Source organism: Nelumbo lutea, chromosome 3 (genome assembly GCF_056320005.1).
Source record: "Nelumbo lutea isolate HS-2025 chromosome 3, American lotus-T2T, whole genome shotgun sequence".
Classification (NCBI taxonomy): domain Eukaryota; kingdom Viridiplantae; phylum Streptophyta; class Magnoliopsida; order Proteales; family Nelumbonaceae; genus Nelumbo; species Nelumbo lutea.
Window position 1 is genome coordinate 50585032 of NC_142686.1, and position 19227 is coordinate 50604258.

The window sequence follows — 19227 nt, forward strand, 5'->3', positions numbered from 1 at the left end:
TGGAAACAGCCTCTCTGTGTACAGGTGTAAGGCTGCGTACATCTGTTCATCCCCAGACCCCGCATTGGCAGGAGCCTCATGCACTGGGCTGCCCTTTTTTAAGAGGATCAAACCTACAGCCTTGTTAAATGACCTGGTTGATTGCAGCCCCCTACGAATGAAGAAATAAGATAATAAAAGAGAAGAAAAGGTGTCCATAACCCATCTGTACCCTGACATTGTACAAACAGCGAATGCCCATTAACAAATTACCTAGCTTCAGGAATTATCACCGGCTTTTGTTTTACAAGGGGGGATCACCTATATAAATGATTTTGTTCTGTGAAAACAAAAACAACGTTCATGATCTTGTTCTTTAGTATTTTTTTTTTTTTTTCTGTAACTTAATTATCTAGTGTCATGTTAAATAAAAATGATATAAACATAAAAGGAAAAAATATGGATCTGAGGGTATGCGGTCAATTGTGGGTAGGAATGGTGATGGGATGAATTTTGTTGTACTCCTATTTTTGTTTAAAGATTGGGTTTGGGTTGAAGGAAGCTAAATTGTAGAATCTAGACATCTCCCTTTCACTAACACACACACACTCCGGTCTTTTTTGTTTGAATTTCTCAAGTTTTCTTACTGATTTCTTTTTCTTTGCTCTTTGATTATATCATTAACCCCTCTTGACTCCTACTCCAGCCTCTTCTAGTAATGTGCGTTTTTGGATTAAGGGAATGATTTCTTTGGTTCAAAAGACATGAATAATGATATGAGCAATATTTCTTTTAATTGTCAATGGGACATTTTCTTTTACGGCATTCCTTCTTTTTTTCATCAGTAATTGTACAATTTTATTGATATTAGCTGAATCTACAAGGACCAAATTATTACTGATGCAAAACCCTTCAGAAGAACATTGATCTTTACAACCCTAATTTTTCATCCATTTCTTTTATAAACCCTTTTGAACTTTTGCAATGGACCTGCCCACATAGCCTGCTCTTCAATTTTGAGAATAATATGGCAAAACAATGGATATGAAATTAATAATAATTAAAAAACAAATTTACTAATGATAACACTAAAAAAAATTATAATGATTTCTTCTTATCACTCTAAAGTTTAAACCCTATAGACCCCTACATAAGAAAAAACTACTGAACTAATCCACAAATTCTCATTGCGTTCTTGAGCTTCACTAACAGCTGCCAATGCATTTCCATTTGTACCAGTGAACACTTCCAATACTATTCCATATTTGTTGATCCTCATTGCTTGAGAATTTGTTATGGACATTGAGCTTGTATTTGGCATAAATCTAGGTCCTCCTTCAAAAGGGTTTACTGCCACCCAAAATTCACCTCTAGCATTTGTCTTGATGTTGTCTGGTTGACCAGGTAATTGGATAAAAATATCTGATGTCATAGCTCTACCACCTTGAAGCCAGAACCTTAAAATTCTACCAGTGCTAGTCTCGGTAACAAGAACAAATGAACCATCATCACTTATTGCAACTCCATTTGCAAATGCAAGGCCTGTAAGCAACACTGTCACCTCTCTATTCCTTGGATCGTACCTCATTAACCTCCCTGTCTTGTCACCACTCAGGATTGAACCTGCATAGTCCCTACAAATATATGTACAAAACCATATAATCTTTTTCCATCAGTAATTTTTATATTTTTAAATAAAATTAACTAAAAATAGAAGAAAAAATATTGCCTTTTGTGATACTTAGTACTGCTATCCGTATAATAAACAATTCATATCCTTTGATCAATATCCAATTCAAAATAAAAATAATTAAAAAATATATATATATATATTACCTTCTGCGATACCTAGTACTGCTATCCGTAAAATAAACAATTCCCATCCTTTGATCAATATCCAATCCATTAGTAAAGTAGAAAGGTATACCCTCTGCACTAGTGGCCAATTGTATGGGTATCTTCTGCTCCGGTCCCACAACAATAAGCCCATAATAAGCATCTGCTATGTATAAATCACAGTTCTTCATGTTAAATTGCAAACCTAAAGGTCTCCCACATATGTTTTCCAGTCTCGGATCACTGGACCCATCACATATATAATTCCTCCTAGGTCAATATGAAAAATATAAATAAATAAAAGCATTAGCAGAGCATAAATATTCATAAAAATCAATAGTTTTAAGTAATAAAAGCATTTTAGTTGAAAAAAAAAAACTAATCACATTCAATTAATAAAAAAAGAATAAAACTAAAAACTTAATTAAAACTTTATCTGTAATTCCTTACCTAAATCTTGAAGTGATGGCATAATTGGTCCAAACGAAACCATTCCATTTAATAATTCGCCCATCAGATATTCCAACGTAAGGACCCTCTCCTCTGCAATCGAAAGCTAAGCTTTCTGGTCCGGTGGTTCCCGAAGGGAGTTGAAGTCTACTATAGTGATTAAATTGAGAACCCATTAAAAGTTGTAATCTCAACGTAAACAAAAAACATAAGCAAAGAAATTGAGAACCCATTGAAAAGAGAAGTCGCTGATGGTAGAACGCAGAAGAATAGAAAATAATAACAGAACACAGCAGACTAGATCATCGATTAAAAACTTCGGTTCATATTCGTGACAGCATGCACGAAAAAATAGAGAGGCGTAGTCCTTCTGAGAGTAGGAGATCATAGACGTAGTAATGCAAACAAAGTCTTATATGGAGTATGACTCTCGGTTGGGACCCACGTTAACGTATTTTTGTAGAACTCTGAACTCTATGGCGATTGGCGAGTGGTAAGAAGTTTTCTCCGAGTCGGGATCTGCTCTTAACAGAGAGATCCTCACAACGTATCCCAGCCGTACATCAGTAACATCTCATGGGGCTGTGTGGTCGGTTTAAGATGCTGTCTGTAAGGAGCAAATCTCCATTTTTTTCTACTTTCTCTTACTGGCTCCTTGCGCTTAGTGCTGCAAATGGTATCAATTTGTCCAATTTTACTTTGGAACTAGTCAGGACCGGCGTAATGTACGGATTTTGTTAAGAAGAGTATATAATTGTTTTATATTTTTAAATATTATTTTTAATAATTTTTTATAATACAAAAATAACAATAATTAATTTTATCTAGGATTATTCATCAAATTGATGAAACCAATCAACTCGATCCAATTTGACCTGAGTTGATTGGCTTTCTAGTATTTCTTGTCGGCCTTGGTTTAGTAATTTTCCAACCTGACCAGTTGGGCCAATTCCGGTTTGGCCATTTGAAAATTGACCAAAACCGAATCGACACGACCATTTTAATTTTTTTAATTTAAATTTAAGTTTTGAAGTTCAAATGTTTTGAACCAACCAACCAAATCGAAAATTAACCCAAACTAATACAACCCGAGTTTGTTGGTTTTCACTAATGGTCAAACTGTTTCGGGTGGCCAACTCACTAACTTGACCAAGTCAATTTGGTTGGCCAAATAGCTTGCAACCAAAATGAACTGACCTATGAACACAACTAATTGCAAATAAATTAATAGTCCAATATCTAATAAATAACAATAATTTAATCTCCAATAATTATTGAAAATTTATATAAAAAATACACAATTATTGAAAATAAATTTATAATAAAAATACAAGAAATAACTAATAAAAATAAAATAAATATAATAATTAAAAAAATAATAAAAATGAAAATATATTAAATTAATCAACAAATAGTGTAATCTCAAATAATAGTTTAATCTTTAATAAATATTAATCAATAAATTATCATAAAAATACATAACAAAAATACAATAAGTACAATAAATTAGATTTAAAAAGTTAAATAACAGTAGCTTAATCTCCAATAATTATTGAAATTTTTCTATTAAATAACAAAACCAAAATAGATTTATACATAATTATTGAAAAGATTTCATCAAAGAAATACAATAGATAATTACTAAAAATATAATAAAATTAATTTTAGTATATTTAAATATACAATAGACATAGATTAAGATTTTAAAATTATTATTAATAGATATAAATTTTTTGAAAGTTATTTTCTAGGATTATTAATTGATATAAGTGAAATTAGTTATTTATAATATTATTTATTTATTTAAATAAAATCATTATTTAAAATTTTAAAATATTAATTATGTATTGAATTTAGTAATCCATAAAATCATAATTTATACTATTATAACATAATTTTGTTATGAATTTTGTAAAATATTAAATTATTATTGTTTTACTATTAACAAATTATTAGTAAAATTGTAATAAAATAATAGTACTATAATAAAATATTCATACAATATTAAAGTAATAATAATATAACAATTAAATACAAATAAAATAATAATATATGTATAAAATACAAGAAAATAAAATATAATAAACTAATAATAAAATATACAACATTGAAGATTTTTAGTTTATTCCAAGTCCAACTCCAAATGAACCAAACAACATTAATTAGAATCTAATTTCAATTCCCGGCTAAACCAAATAGGCACAAGGAAGAGGTTATTTTGATTCCAATTCTAATTTTAGTCATGTCTATGAACCAAAAGGACCCTAAAATTAGTTTATATTTTATTAATTTGGAACTTCATAAATAAAATTAATAAACATTTACCAAAGTTAATAAAAATTATTAAAATTTAGCAAGCCTACACACAATGTGGGCAGAAGGGCTATAAACAAATTGGATTTAGATCAAATCCAACTACATCCGTGTCAACATTCGATTATAAAATCTCTAAATCCACATCTACTTTTGATTATTATGTTTGATTTCAAGTTTAATTCACAACAATCTTATTGTGTTTAAAATGATCCAAAAAACTAAAAAGGTTAAAAAAGTTAATTATTTTTAAATATATATGTATATATATAATATTAAATTTATTAATTATAAACTTTTTTATAATTACATCTCTCTCTCTATATATATATATACATCTACATTTGATTATTATGTTTGATTTCAAATTTAATTCACAACAATCTTATTGTGTTTAAAATGATCCAAAAAGCTAAAAAGGTTAAAAAAGCTAATTGTTTTTAAATATATGTATATAAATATAAAATATTAAATTTATTAATTATAAACTTTTTTATAATTACATCTCTCTCTCTCTCTCTCATATATATAGCAAGGTTGTCCACGTCACCATGGATCTCCTTTCTCCAAACCCCTCTTCTTAATTTTCTGTTTTTCTGAATTTTTTTAATTCCACATTCTCTCTACCTCTCTCTCTATGATATCTATATCTATATCTACCTATCTACCTATCTATCTATCTATCTATCTATCTATCTATCTATCTTCTTATATATATATATATATATATATATATATATATATATATATATATATAACTAGTCTTGCCATGTAGCATGTCTCTCCTTTGAGAGAGGTTATTTATCTATATCTTTCTAAAGAAACTATGGATTAAAATATTTAAGAATTATTTAAATATTCTAAAAAATATATAAAATAACTAAAATATTTATTATAAACACAAAAAATAATTTAATATTTTTATAAAATATATCACAAAATTATGTACTAACAATTTAAATTATGTTTTTCTGGATTATCAATTTAAATGTTTTTTAAATATTTAATAATATGTAATCGCTTTAAATAAATAAAATTTAAATAAAAAAATTTTAAATATTTTATAGATTATTTAAATATTTAAATAACTAAATATTTATCATAACTAGATTTTAAATAGTTAAAATAACGAAATCATGTAATAAATTAAAAAAAAATTCCTCAAAGTAGAAAAATAATTATGACATAATATTTAAATGAATAATAATTTAATATATTACAAATTTAATAATGAAATTATGTAATCATAGTATAAATTATGATTTTATGGAAAATTAAATTCAATAAATAATTAATATTTTACATATTATTTAAGTATTTAAATAACAAAATATTTAACATAACTAGATTTTAAATAGTTAAAATAAATAAATTATGTAATAAATTTAAAAAAATTTAAAAATTAGAAGAGTAGTTATAACATAATATTGAAATTAATACTAATTTATTATTTTTACATAATATTATAAATAATTAATTTTACTAATATAAAGTAATAATTCAAGAAAATAGCTTTCAAAAAATAATTTTAAACTTTTAATCTATATTTATTATATAATTATATATACTAAAATTAATATTTATTGTCTTTTGTGATAAATGTATTTTCAATAAGTAGGTATAAATTTATTTTGTTAAGTTATTTAATAGAAAACTTTCAATAATTATTGGATATTACATTACTATTATTGAAATTTTTAAAATTAATTTATTGTACTTATTGTGTTTTTGTTATAAGTTATTGATTAATATTTAGTATAGATTAAACTATTATTTGAGATTATGCTATTTATTGACTAAGTTAATATATTTTTAGTACTTATTGTATTTTTTTAATTTCTATAATTATTGTAGTTTTCATTATCAATATATTTTCAATAATTGTGTATTTTTTCTATAAATTTTCAATAATTATGGGAGATTAAACTATTGTTATTTATTAGAGATAAGACTATTAACTTAACTAAAATTATGAGTGTTCATGAGTTGGTTTGGTGTAGTCATAGGCTATTTGGCCAACCAAATTGGCTTGGTCAGGTTAGGGAGTTGATCAGCTAAAATTGACTAAACTTTTGTGAAAATCGACCCACTCAAGGTGTATTGGTTTGGGTCGATTTTTTGGTTTGGTTAGTTTATTCAAAAGATTTAAACTAAAAAAATTTAATTTAATTTTAAAAATTACAGTGTGATTATTAAATAATAAATTTAAAAATTAGATTTCTGATATAAAACATTTTAGTCTAAGAAATATGGGAAAATTCTCACTTTTTATATTAAAAATTATATTTAAAATATAAAATAATAATATATATCAATGGTTAGGTCGTTCGATTTTGGTCGGTTTACAAATGGCCAAAGTGGAACTGATCCAACTTGGTTGAATTGGTTGAAAAACAATCATGCCCCATCTTGCTCATTTTCATTCTTTGAGGAAAATATGCCTACAACACTGATTCCATAGATGTTTACTAGCACACTACCGTGGAAGTACTTTTACGAAAGCAGTTTTACAAAAGTACTTTTACACAAAAACACTTCTATGAAAGAACTTTAATAAATTCATTTTTATAAAAGTACTTTTATGAAAGCACTTTTACAAAGTACTTTTATGAAAAAAAAATTTATAAAATCACTTTTATGAAAGTACTTTTATAAAAACACTTTTATGAAAATACTTTTATCAAAGTATTTTTATGAATCAACTTTTAAAAAAGTATTTTTACAAAGGCACTTTTATAAAAGCACTTTTACATAGGACACTTGTTAGTCTGAAAAGAATTCATTTTCTTTTGGAAAAAAATGTTTGGTTCATAGCAATATTTTTTCATTTTGTCTATTTTTACCTATTCTTGTCCATTTTAAAATTCATCTTGGATAAGAATGAGAATTGAACCAAACATGACATTAATTTCTCTGGCTTCTGGTACAAAAAGTATTCATACAAAGCCCGCTATTTGGTAGGGGTAATATTAGAAAATGAAACAAAACCCCTGTACTTGATAGGGGTAACATTGACAAATCAGGTATCAAACTTTAGGGGCTCATTGGCAGCCCTGATGAAAATCACAGAGACTTTGTTAAGAAAAAAATACTGTTAATATTATGGTTAAATTTAATATGTTCCATAACAGTATATAATCATTATTTATTAATTTATGATATTTATAGAATAATAAAAATATTTGAAACAGTTTTAATAGAGAGATGGCGATATTAGATTCCTCTCTATTATTTCCCATTACTTGACTTGAATTAGTATTCACATCTAAGGACCCATCCAAAGTTTATATGTGAACCAAAGCTATATATATATATATATATATATATATACAAGGTTTTTAAAACCAGTCCAGACAAAGAATCATTTGGGGTCTGGTTCTCGGGTTGAACGGTCTGACCATTTAGATTGAATGGACAGTCTAATTTGACAAAAAAATTAAAAAATTAAAAAAATTAAAAAAAAAACAAAAAAATGACCAAAATTCATTGTCCAGGTCAACGATTTGACAGTTCAACCGTCCAAGTCAACAGTTTACTGGCCAAATCAACAGTTTTTGGCCAAAAAACGGTTTTAAGGTGAAACTATATATATATTATTGGATTGAAATGAATCTATATTCGATTTCGACCCAATTATAATATGAATCGGGTTATCTTGATCAGATAACCTTTCCATTTTTTTTCTTTTTATTTGGGTGAAGCAAATCACACAGCGGATTTGATGGATCATCAGGCTTTCTCCTTCCTTCTAAATCCTCTTCCTGTCATCATTTCCTCCCTCCCAATGATTTAGCTTTCATTTGTAAGAGTGATTTCTTGGGTAGACCCGTCTTGGTTTAGGTCCTCCTTAGTCCTTATTTAAAAAAAAAAATCATTTTAGTATATTTTGAATATTGATATTGATCCATTGTATATATAAATACACTACAGACTAATAACAATGATATCTGCCGCTATAGTTAAGTAGCTAGCTACCACCAATATTCTTTTCCAAGAGTATATATAAGCATGGCTTAACTCTTTGAGTCTTTAAGCCAGACAAAGGTTTATTCACACACACACAAAAAAAATAATAATAATAATAATATAGAGTACAATAGTTATATTAATTTTGTTAATAATTTTGGACCTATTTGATACACAAGACGACAACTGAGTCGAATCCAATCAAGGCAACCCATGCTTAGTCAATGTTCTTGTCGCCCATGAAAGCAGCATCATCACCAAGGTTGACAACAATGGCTTCTTCCGGTAATAAACTGAGTGACTCTACGTGAGCTTGGCCTGCAAATTTCTTCGAGTTTATTGGGGGGCAATAACCACCATTTTTCTTATGTAAGTTGGTGCAATCTGAAGGACCGGTTGGTGGCACCGGGCCTTTGATGAGGGATTCAACCACCATATCCTCCTCGGTTAACCACTCATCTCCGTCGTCGGCCATCGGCCTTGCCGCCACAAGTAGTGTTTGAGACAGCACTGAAATTAAAAGAAGAAAGATGACTGAAGCTGTGAAGGCATTGATTCTTTTATAAGGACCCATGTTCTTGGGCTGTTCAGCTGTGTTCTGGGTTGATGATAGAAAGGGTCTAGGGTTGAGGTTCAAGTTTTTGGGTGATAAAACAACTCAGAAAGAAGACTACTTTATATAGAGATTTGTGTGAGTGATAATTGGTTTGAGTTGAAGGAGTGGAGAATGGGCTAGTACAGGGTTTGAGTCGTTTGACGGCCACAGTAGTGTATATATGTGATGTGGATCACACCATTTACAAGACGGACTAAGTCGTTCATCAATGAAAGAAGGATTCAAATATTTCTTCGTCACTGGTCACTGGTCACTGGGTCAGCTCAAACTAATTCATAGGGTTTGACAGCGCGTTATGATTTATGAATGGTCGGAGGGGTAATTGCCTAATTGGTCGAGATTAACTATTAAGTTAGAAAATATGGCAAATTTCATAATGATGCCTATTCAGAAAAGCCTACATGGTACATGGGTTATGGGTATGGACAATGATTTTTAGTGAAAGAGCATGGCCAATGCATATCTTTTCATACATAAAAGAATGAAAAAAATATTTTGAACCTGGACGTGAAGCCAAGTATCACTAGGATGATACTTCTTGGCCCGGCCCATTTCACAAATTTGCGGGCCCAGGCCCAGCTTTTGTGTGCAAGCCCACCCTATCCTGTGTCGACATCAGATGCAAATTTCAGGGCTGCACTTTAGCCCAATACTTCAGGCTCAAATTGGCCTAGCCCACAGAACTAAAGCTTGGATGATGATGATAAATATATTATACATAATGTTTTAGGAAAAACCTATGATGCAGAAAAGATATGGAATGGAAAGAGTTTTGACCAATTAAAACCCACCCATTAATTTTGATAAATCACCATGTTCCCTGCCACGTTTATGACTCTCATTTATTGGTCAGTTGCTTTTTAGATATCATATATTTTCTATATTGAATCCAATGTTTTATAAATATGTTTTCAATAGGTATCATGATGTTTTATTTTATAAAAACATATTATAATATATGTTTTTTTATATTTCATTTATATTTTAACTTTAATGTAAAAAATATTAAAACTTACAATTGGAGCCCAAAAAAGGTTTTTTCCCAATAGTAGGGCAATGGTGCCTTGGGATGCATAAATATCAAAAAGTTACCCAAAATAAAAAAGAAAAAGAAAAAGAAAAAACACCGCAATCAAACATCTACGCTTTATGACCTCTAGAAATTTGCATACACATTTAGTGTGCAACTTGCGACCTGGTCACTAGGTCAAATGGATCAATGGTCTAATCACTTGAGTTGAATAATTTTTTAACAACCCTCGAGTTTTAGTAGAATTGGGCTTGGAATCATGATTGGACAATGTTTTAAATGGTTCAACTGACTAGGTCAATGGCAGGTTGGAAACACTATCAACACATTAATTAACTCATGTATGAGCGTTGCCCTCCTAAGCAAGGCCTTCATTCTCATTTCTAAGCAATGCGGTGTCTTTTTTATTTTTGGAAGATGAGCACTATAGGGCTTGAGAAATGAGAATGAAGGTCTTACATGAGAGGGGGAGGGAGGAGAATAAACATAGATGTGTCATTGGGGGGGCCAAACCATTATGGTGAGTAGACTTGTTCATGGACCAGGTGCCCCAACAGCCTAGCCCGGCCGGGGGCTGGGCTTGAACATGATTTTTAGCCCACAGCCTTGACCTCGGGCCTAAAAGCCCAGCTTGACAATTATTCGGGCGGGCTCAGGATTTGTCACAAAAGCCCGGTAGAACTAGTTTCTAAACCCTAAATCCCTATTCCCTAACTCAACTAACCTTTCCTAGTTTCCCTCTTTTCATAGTTTTGTCTTCTCATTGTCACTCATAGTCTCGGGCACCTTTCTCACTCTCAGAGGCACACTGGCGCCACCAACCTCTCTCTCTCTGGCGATGACCACTGATCAGGCCCTCTCTCTCTCTCTCTCTCTCTCTCTCTCTCTCTCTCTCTCTTTCTATCTATCTATCTATCTATCTTCCTCTCTCTAGCTCTCTGTCTCCGGCGATAACCACTAACCAGGTTCTCTCTCTCTCTCTCTCTCTCTTTCTTTCTCTAGCGGTAACCAGGTCCTCTCCCTCTCTCATTTTCTTCCTCTCTCTCTGTCTCTCTATCTTCGGCAGTAACCAGGTCCTCTCTCTCTCTCTTTCTCTCTCCATCGGTAACCAGGTCCTCTCCCTCTCTCATTTTCTTCCTCTCTCTCTCTGTCTCTCTATCTCTGGCAGTAACCATGTCCTCTCTCTCTCTCTCTTGTTATCATCCTCTCTCTATCTCTCTATCTCCGGTGATTACAACAAGTTTGCAATTTATTTCCAAAAACCATTAAATTCTATGTAGAGTTTTTTTTGCCTTTTGCTGACTAGCCCACGTCTCCATTACATCTATAGAATTGATTCTAGGCATTCTACCTCTATTGCTATCACCATGAGCTAAAAGCGACCTGTTTGAAGGGATAATACATTGAACGTCTGTTGAGGGCCAAGTTGTCGAGCGTTGCTATCACCATGAGCCCGACCTAATAAGGGATAATCATTTTGTTAGGTTGGGCTCTGGGCTTTTTATGAGGGTCAGGCTTGGGCCCAAGTTGTAGGCCCGTTGGTCAAGCTGGGCTCGGGCCCAAGTTGTAGGGCCATTGGTCAAGTCGGGCTTAGGCCCAAGCCTGAAAAAATTATGTTAATGACGAGTAAAAGCCTGACCTACCTAGCCCATGAACAGGTCTAATGGTGAGGAGTGGGGGAGGAGAAAAATTTACATGGAAGGGTAATATGTAGGTAGGGATTTTTGGCAATAAGGGGGCCATGGCTCCCCTGGGTCCCCTTGGCTCCACCCCTGTTACTTTTATCTATGTAATGATAAGGAAGCTAAGTCAAGTTAAATCTATGAATTAAATTGAGGTCCATATCTTTTATTTATTTATTATTTTTTTGTTTTTTGTGTCATAGGCCCAAAGCTTGGTTTTGAAAACTGAACTGGAAACATAACCACTTCAACCACTAGTTCCTGATTCAAATGGTTCGACTGTTTGATCTGGTCCAGTTTTCAAAACCATGGTCCAAAGCTAAGCCAAACCCAGCGTAGCTTCTGCTTGTGAAAGAGGGATTTGCATTGTTTGGGAAGCATTCAAAACATTTCAGCGTTGGTGGGGCATTTCCTCAAAGAAGGATTTGCACAGATTTGTGAAATGGCTTAATGTTGTTCGCATCCAAAGGCAATGGAGGATTCTTAAACAATGTTTGAAGGTCCCACCTACACTAAATCAGTTCATAAAGACACTTGATAAGAACTTTGCAACAAGCCTATTCGAAATGATTCTCAAGTACAAGCATGAGGATAAAGCTGCAAAGAAGAGCTACTTCTTAAGAGGGCCCAGATTGAGGTTGAAGGGAAAACTGTTGACGTTAAGAAGCCAATTGTTGTGAAATATGGGCAAAATGGGATTGGAACTAGTAGGCACAACATAGGAAACACATTCAGTGAGCACTTTGTAAATATTCTGACAACTGTTAAAAGTTGTCTTTAATCTTTTTCAATGATAGGTTGGAGGTATTTTAAGGGATATGCGTAGAAAAATTTGAAAGTGCTCATTTAACGTGCTTAGAATGATGTGTCTACCTAATCCAGACTCAGACAAAACCATGTCACCTATCTCATCAAGCAGAGCAATAGAGTTAATAGTTTGGCTTCCAACATTGTTCAAGAAGATGGGGATACCTTACTACACTGCGAAGGAGAAATCATGCTTGGTAGGCTCTTGAAACTAATGAGTACTTTATGATGTCCAAAGTCACCAAATAAGATGAAATTAAGCACCTCGACAAAGATTCGATCTACAAAAGAAAAATGAGTCAAAGAGCCCTGGTGATATCTTGGGCTTATAGCTCCGATGCTTAAGTCAGTAATGAAGATAAGGGTGGGAGTTATCTAATGTGATTTAAAGTTAATAAATGAGTCTTAATTAATTGCCTTCATAGTTCGAAAAGTTACCTTTATATAGGAAGGAATGTTCGTCTTGCTGATTGACACGTGGTGGTAATCTATGAGACACCTCTTGGAGAAGAATGACACGCTTTAATACAAATTGGAGGATCATGGGCCTTACTTTGTACCGGAGTTGGTAAGATGGATGATTGTATGGCTAAGTGGTTGTTGTTAGTGATGCACATGGATCAGCTCAACAGGATGTGTTTCTACCAAGATGGTCTTCAATAGTCGTGTTGAGAGAGCTCAGACTGAATTGTGATTGGTGGCATCCGAGGTGTTATATTGGCCTTGAGTATTTCCATGTGTTAGAGTTCCATTGGCAGTTTGTTCAACCTGCATCAATACCCTTGACCCAACCCATCCTGTCTCTTTATGACCCAAAGGGTATTCTCAACTCAACCCACCTTGACCCTTTTTGGCCTAACCCTAATGGGTCACTCAATCCATATTGGCCTGTTTCTAGAATGGGTGGGCATGGATAAGTTTTCAAGTTGGTGGGTTGATTCAAAATTGCCACCCCTATCAACAGAAATTGTCCACAAGAAAAGAGTAGCAGTGTTGTGTTTGACAACAAAAAAGAATGAGGATAAGTTGTGGAGTTCAGTAAAAGTTAGAGGCGATCAAGACCAACTTTAATGACAAGTATGAAGAATACCAAAAGAAATGGGGAAGTGGTATTATGGGCTCCAAATTTTGCTTGTCTTCAGGGCCAACCAAATTTGAGTTACTTCACACTTTATTCTCCTTACATTGCATCCGTGTTTACTTTTCCAATATTATTTGTGAGAACATTGAGAAGTGTAGGGGTGCTGGGGATTTTTATGGAATCGAACTGGTACTATTGGTTTTTGCAAAACTGGTAATTGCAACCGAACCGAAGGGTGAGTAAAATAATTGAAAAAACAAACCGAACAATCAGTTAACTAAACCAGTCAGTTTGGTGTTTTCAAAAAACTGAAGGTATTGGTTCGATTTCAGTTAACCAATATAAAAAACTGGCAGATGACCGAACCGATCAATATACATATATTTCTATATATTTTATATATATTTATGTATATTATATATTATATATAATTCATATTTTATAAATTAATAAATATTCATTATATATAAATATATATTTATAATATATTATATATTATTTATTATTTAAAATATCATATTTTGTATATATTTATAATTTTTTATTATATATTTATATATATTTTTTTATAATATATATTGTAAAAACTAAATAACCAAAAAATCGACGAACCGAACCGATGGTTAACCAAATCGGTCAACCGGTTAACTGACTAGTTTTGGTTCAGTTCTAGTTACTGGTTTTCCAAAAACCGGTACTACTGGTTCAGTTAACTGAACCGTGAGCACCCCTAGTTAACCGGTTGACTGGTTCAGTTTTTCTATGTTTTAGTTTTTTAATTTTTACAATATATATTATAAAAATATATATAATATATGATAAAAAATAATATATCATATGTTATAAATAAATATATATATATATATATTTATATATAATGCATATTTATTAATTTATAATATATAAAATATATAATATATACAAATATATAAAATATATAAAAATATATGTATACCGATCGGTTCGGTTAACCACCAATTTTCTATATTGGTTAACCGAAACCGAATTGACCAGTTAGTTCGGTTTCGGTTGGTTTTTTCAGTCGATTTAGTTTTTCAATGTTTTTTGCTCACCCCTAGATAAGGGGATATTTCATCACTAATTTTTTCATATAAAGGGAGAGCGCCTCTCTTGTGAATGTCATTGTAGTACTATCTTACACTCATGTCATTGAAATTTTTATTTGTTAAATGGTCATTCAAGAAGAAGAAGAAGAGTAGGATAGAAAGAGAAAGAAAAGAAGTGGCACTACACTGTAATGCCCGTTAATGGTGCTGGAGTGAAGTGGCACTTTTCAGAAGTTCAAGTATTGCAGTGGCGTATTTCAAAGTTCAAATACCAAGTGAGACCACCCCTGAAGTGCATGGTATTAACCACCCTATTTTTTTCATACATTATACATTATACATTATGCATTATATAATTTAAAATTTTCTAAATAATTAAATTTTATTATTTGATGACATACCCAAAGTCTGGTTTGGCCAGGCTCTGACTTGGGCTTATATTTTAGGCCCGGGATTTAGGTCGGGCTTGGACTATAACCCTTATCACCCATGAGTAGGGGTGTCCATGAAAAATAGAAAAACTGAAACGAACTGTGAAAACTGAATCGGAAAATGCGGTTAACCGAATCGATTGGTTTGGTTTCGGTTTGGTATTTTTTAAAAACTGAAGGACCGGTTTGATTTTTAGTTAACCTACAAAAAAAAATCGGCAATTAACCAAATCGACCAGTATATATTTATATGTATATTTTTAATATATGTCCCATGTTTTCTATATATTATATATAAATATATTCATTATATATATAAATATATACATATATTATATTTATAATAATCTATTTATAAATATATTATATATCATTTATTATTTATAATATAATATTATATATTTATATAATATATATATTATAAATATAAAAAGCCAAAAAACCGAAGAACCGAACCAATCAAAAACAGAAACTGATGGACCGGTTAATCGATGGTATCAGTTTGGAGAAATGGAAAAACCGGTGGTACTGGTTTGGTTTGCAAAAATTACCCATTGTTCAGTTAACCGAACCATGGACACCCCTACCCATGAGTATCAAGCATTGTAAGATTATAGTAAAATTTCAGTATTTGATAGCTTTGGTCCAAAAATTAAGGCCTATTGTCACAAATAGACTACTCTCTACCTAAAATTGCAATCATACATCGCCATTTTGTATTATGAGATGTGCCACTGCAGTTTACTGTGGATAGGGCGTGAATAGAGAAAGTGAATAGGAAATCTGGGTTCCATTGTCGTGGATATGCATAGAAGTGCTTCTTGGGTATGGACAATATATGCATGGAGTATATTTAGAATTTCTTAGATCAACATAAAATAGGACCAAACTGAGACGATAAGCATGGCATAACTCTTTGTGTCTTTGTGCTAGACAAACGTTTATTCACACACTACAAAAATAATAATATATAGTATAATAGCTAAATTAATTTTGTTCATAGCTTTGGACCTTTTTGAACCACAATACCACAACTGAGTCGAATTCACCCATCCAAGGGAGAAAATCAAGACAACCCATGCTTAGTCAATGTTCTTGTCGCCCATGAAAGCAGCATCGTCACCAAGGTTGACAACAATCGCTTCTGCAGGTAATAAACTGAGTGACTCTACGTGAGCTTGGCCTGCAAATTACTTCGAGTTTATTGGGGGGCAATAACCACCATTTTTCTTATGTAAGTTGGTGCAATCTGAAGGACCGGTTGGTGGTACCGGGCCTTTGATGAGGGATTCAACCACCATATCCTCCTGGGTTAACCACTCATCTCCGTCGTCGGCCATCGGCCTTGCCGCCACAAGTAGTGTTTGAGACAGCACTGAAATTAAAAGAAGAAAGATGACTGAAGCTGTGAAGGCATTAATTCTTTTATAAGGACCCATGTTCTTGGGCTGTTCAGCTGTGTTCTGGGTTGATGATAGAAAGGGTCTAGGGTTGAGGTTCAAGTTTTTGGGTGATATAACAACTCAGAAGGAAGACTACTTTATATAGAGATTTGTGTGAGTGATAATTGGTTTGAGTTGAAGGAGTGGAGAATGGGCTAGTACAGGGTTTGAGTCGTTTGACGGCCACAGTAGTGTATATATGTGATGTGGATCACACTATTTACAAGACGGACTAAGTCGTTCATCAACGAAAGAAAGATTCAAATATTTCTTGGTCACTGGTCAGCTCAAACTTCCAAGGGTTTGACAGCGTGTTATGATTTATGAATTTCGGAGGGTTAATTGTCTAATTGGTCGAGTAACTATTAAGCTGGAAAATATGGCAAATTTCATGATGATACCTATTCAGAAAAGCCTACATGCTACACGGGGTAAAAGATTGGACTTAAGAATGGTATATATCTCATGTTTTCAGAAATTGATTTAAGAATATCGTGAGATTTGAAAATGGACTTAAATATACCTCATGGGTTGATCTTATTAGACTTAAATACAGACATGGACTTAAATATACCTCATGCGTTGATCTTATTAAGTCTATTCAAATAGACTTAATAAAAAAAATTAAAAACGTATTTTTGCCCTTAATAAATACAGACAACCACTCTATTTTTTTCTATACACAAAAAGTGTTAAGGGTGCTTTTGGAATAAACAGTCATGGATCCATACCCTTGAACATTTTCCACTCAGCTTAGGGGTACTTTTGGAATAAACAATCATGGGTTCAGGATTCATGCCCTTGAACATTGTCTCACTTAGTTTAGGTGACCATGTTATACTATTTTCATATAGCAAAACAAATCGTTCTTAATAAAAAGTTGATTAAGTAAATAGGTTACAAACTATAAAGGGTGTTTAAGTAAAATAAAAGCTAAAAGGTAGGTTTAAGTAAATATGTGAAACTATAGAAGTGTTCTAATAAATGATCCTATATATATATATATATATATATATATATATATATATATATATATATTATTTTATATTAAATTATATAAAATTTTTAATTCTTGTGTACATATTCATGAGTTAACACATCCAACACATTAATAAACTCATGTGTTAGAGTTCTCCTCATAAACAAAGTCTTCATTCTCATTTCTAGGCACTGTGGGACTTGAGATGAGAATGAAGGTCGTACCTTCATTTATACAAGGATAAACAAGCCAAGTCAAACCAAGACTATATATTAAATGAGGTCCATACCTTATTTTTTGTGTCATAGGCGCAAAGCCAAACTAAGCCCACCCTAACTTGTGGTTGTGCAATATATTTTTCATGTATTATACATTATATAATTTAAATTTTTTTTAAATAATTAAATTTTTATTATTAGATAATGTAGGCCCAAAGTCCCCAGCCCGGGCTTATATATGTATGCAGTATACCCACTCTGTTTGGTTAGGGAATGTTTTAGTGAAATTTACAATTTCTAAGATAACAACATGAGCTGGAGTGTTGCACCACATAAAATAAATAAATAAAAAAAGAAATTGGACGTGACCAACTGAACTAAAACGATTTAGCATACAATTTTACATTGGTTGGGCTTGGATTTTTTGTTCTCAAGTTGGGTTCAAAATTTTGGGCTTTTCTATTATTTTTTTGCTGGGTCTAGACCTATCACTTAGGTAGCATGAACCTGATTTAATTTTATCCCAACCCTATCTCAACTTGACCATACATACATACATACATATATACGTAGCTCAACTCTAACACAAACTCAATGCATCAAATTTCAGTACAGGCTAAACTCAGATTGAATAAATCAGGATTTGACCTCTAATTCAGATTCGAGGTGCGAAATCAAACTCTCATAACCGCAGGGCAGTGGACCCCTTGTAATGTGCAGCTTAACACAATCCAAAACTTCGATTTCCTAAAATTTGTTCTTTCTATATTATTATAAAACAGCAGAATCTCAAACAGAATATCCACTAGTTGGGACCATGCGATGCAAGGCCTTGTTAAGCGAAATTGAAGTACATGGAACCCCATATTATTCTTAATTGGGCCATTATTTTTTATTATTTTAATATAGAGTGTAATTGGACAACTTTTATTATTTTTAAAAATTTTATTTTTTATTAACTAATTTTAATTTTATATTAATATTAGTTATTTTTAAATGGAATTTGAATGGACTTTTACTTTTAACTTATGAGTCACTAGCTTTATTTCTTATTTTTTAACAATTCTTAGATAAAAATTAGTTAAATTTTAATCTTTTTTATTAATTTTAGTGACTTTTAATAATTTTATCTATTTCTAAATGAAACTTAAATAGATTTTAAATTTTATGTCAATTAATAAACATGTTTTTATTAATTAAAATGTTAAATGGATTTTTATACTTAAGTTAATTTTCATTATTTTAAATGGAATTTGGATGGATTCTAATATTTACTTTTAGAAGTTATACATGAAATTAGTTTTATTAAATTTTTTTAATAATTTTCAAT

The 19227-nt window shown here is 31.6% G+C and overlaps 1 protein-coding gene and 1 pseudogene across 1 annotated transcript; one reads left to right on the plus strand and one right to left on the minus strand.

The window, feature by feature from the left end:
- Positions 1 to 1007: 1007 nt before the first annotated feature.
- Positions 1008 to 2838, minus strand: LOC148864901 (protein STRICTOSIDINE SYNTHASE-LIKE 10-like). The gene is made up of 3 exons (XM_088980744.1): positions 2266 to 2838; positions 1816 to 2085; positions 1008 to 1613 (listed from the first exon to the last, which is right to left on the minus strand). Exons 1-3 carry the CDS (start codon positions 2496 to 2498, stop codon positions 1109 to 1111), a joined length of 1008 nt encoding a protein of 335 aa, XP_088836870.1. The 5' UTR covers positions 2499 to 2838; the 3' UTR covers positions 1008 to 1108.
- Positions 2839 to 11885: 9047 nt separating this feature from the next.
- LOC148864902 (large ribosomal subunit protein eL8y-like) lies at positions 11886 to 14003 on the plus strand (annotated as a pseudogene).
- The last annotated feature ends 5224 nt before the right edge of the window (positions 14004 to 19227 follow it).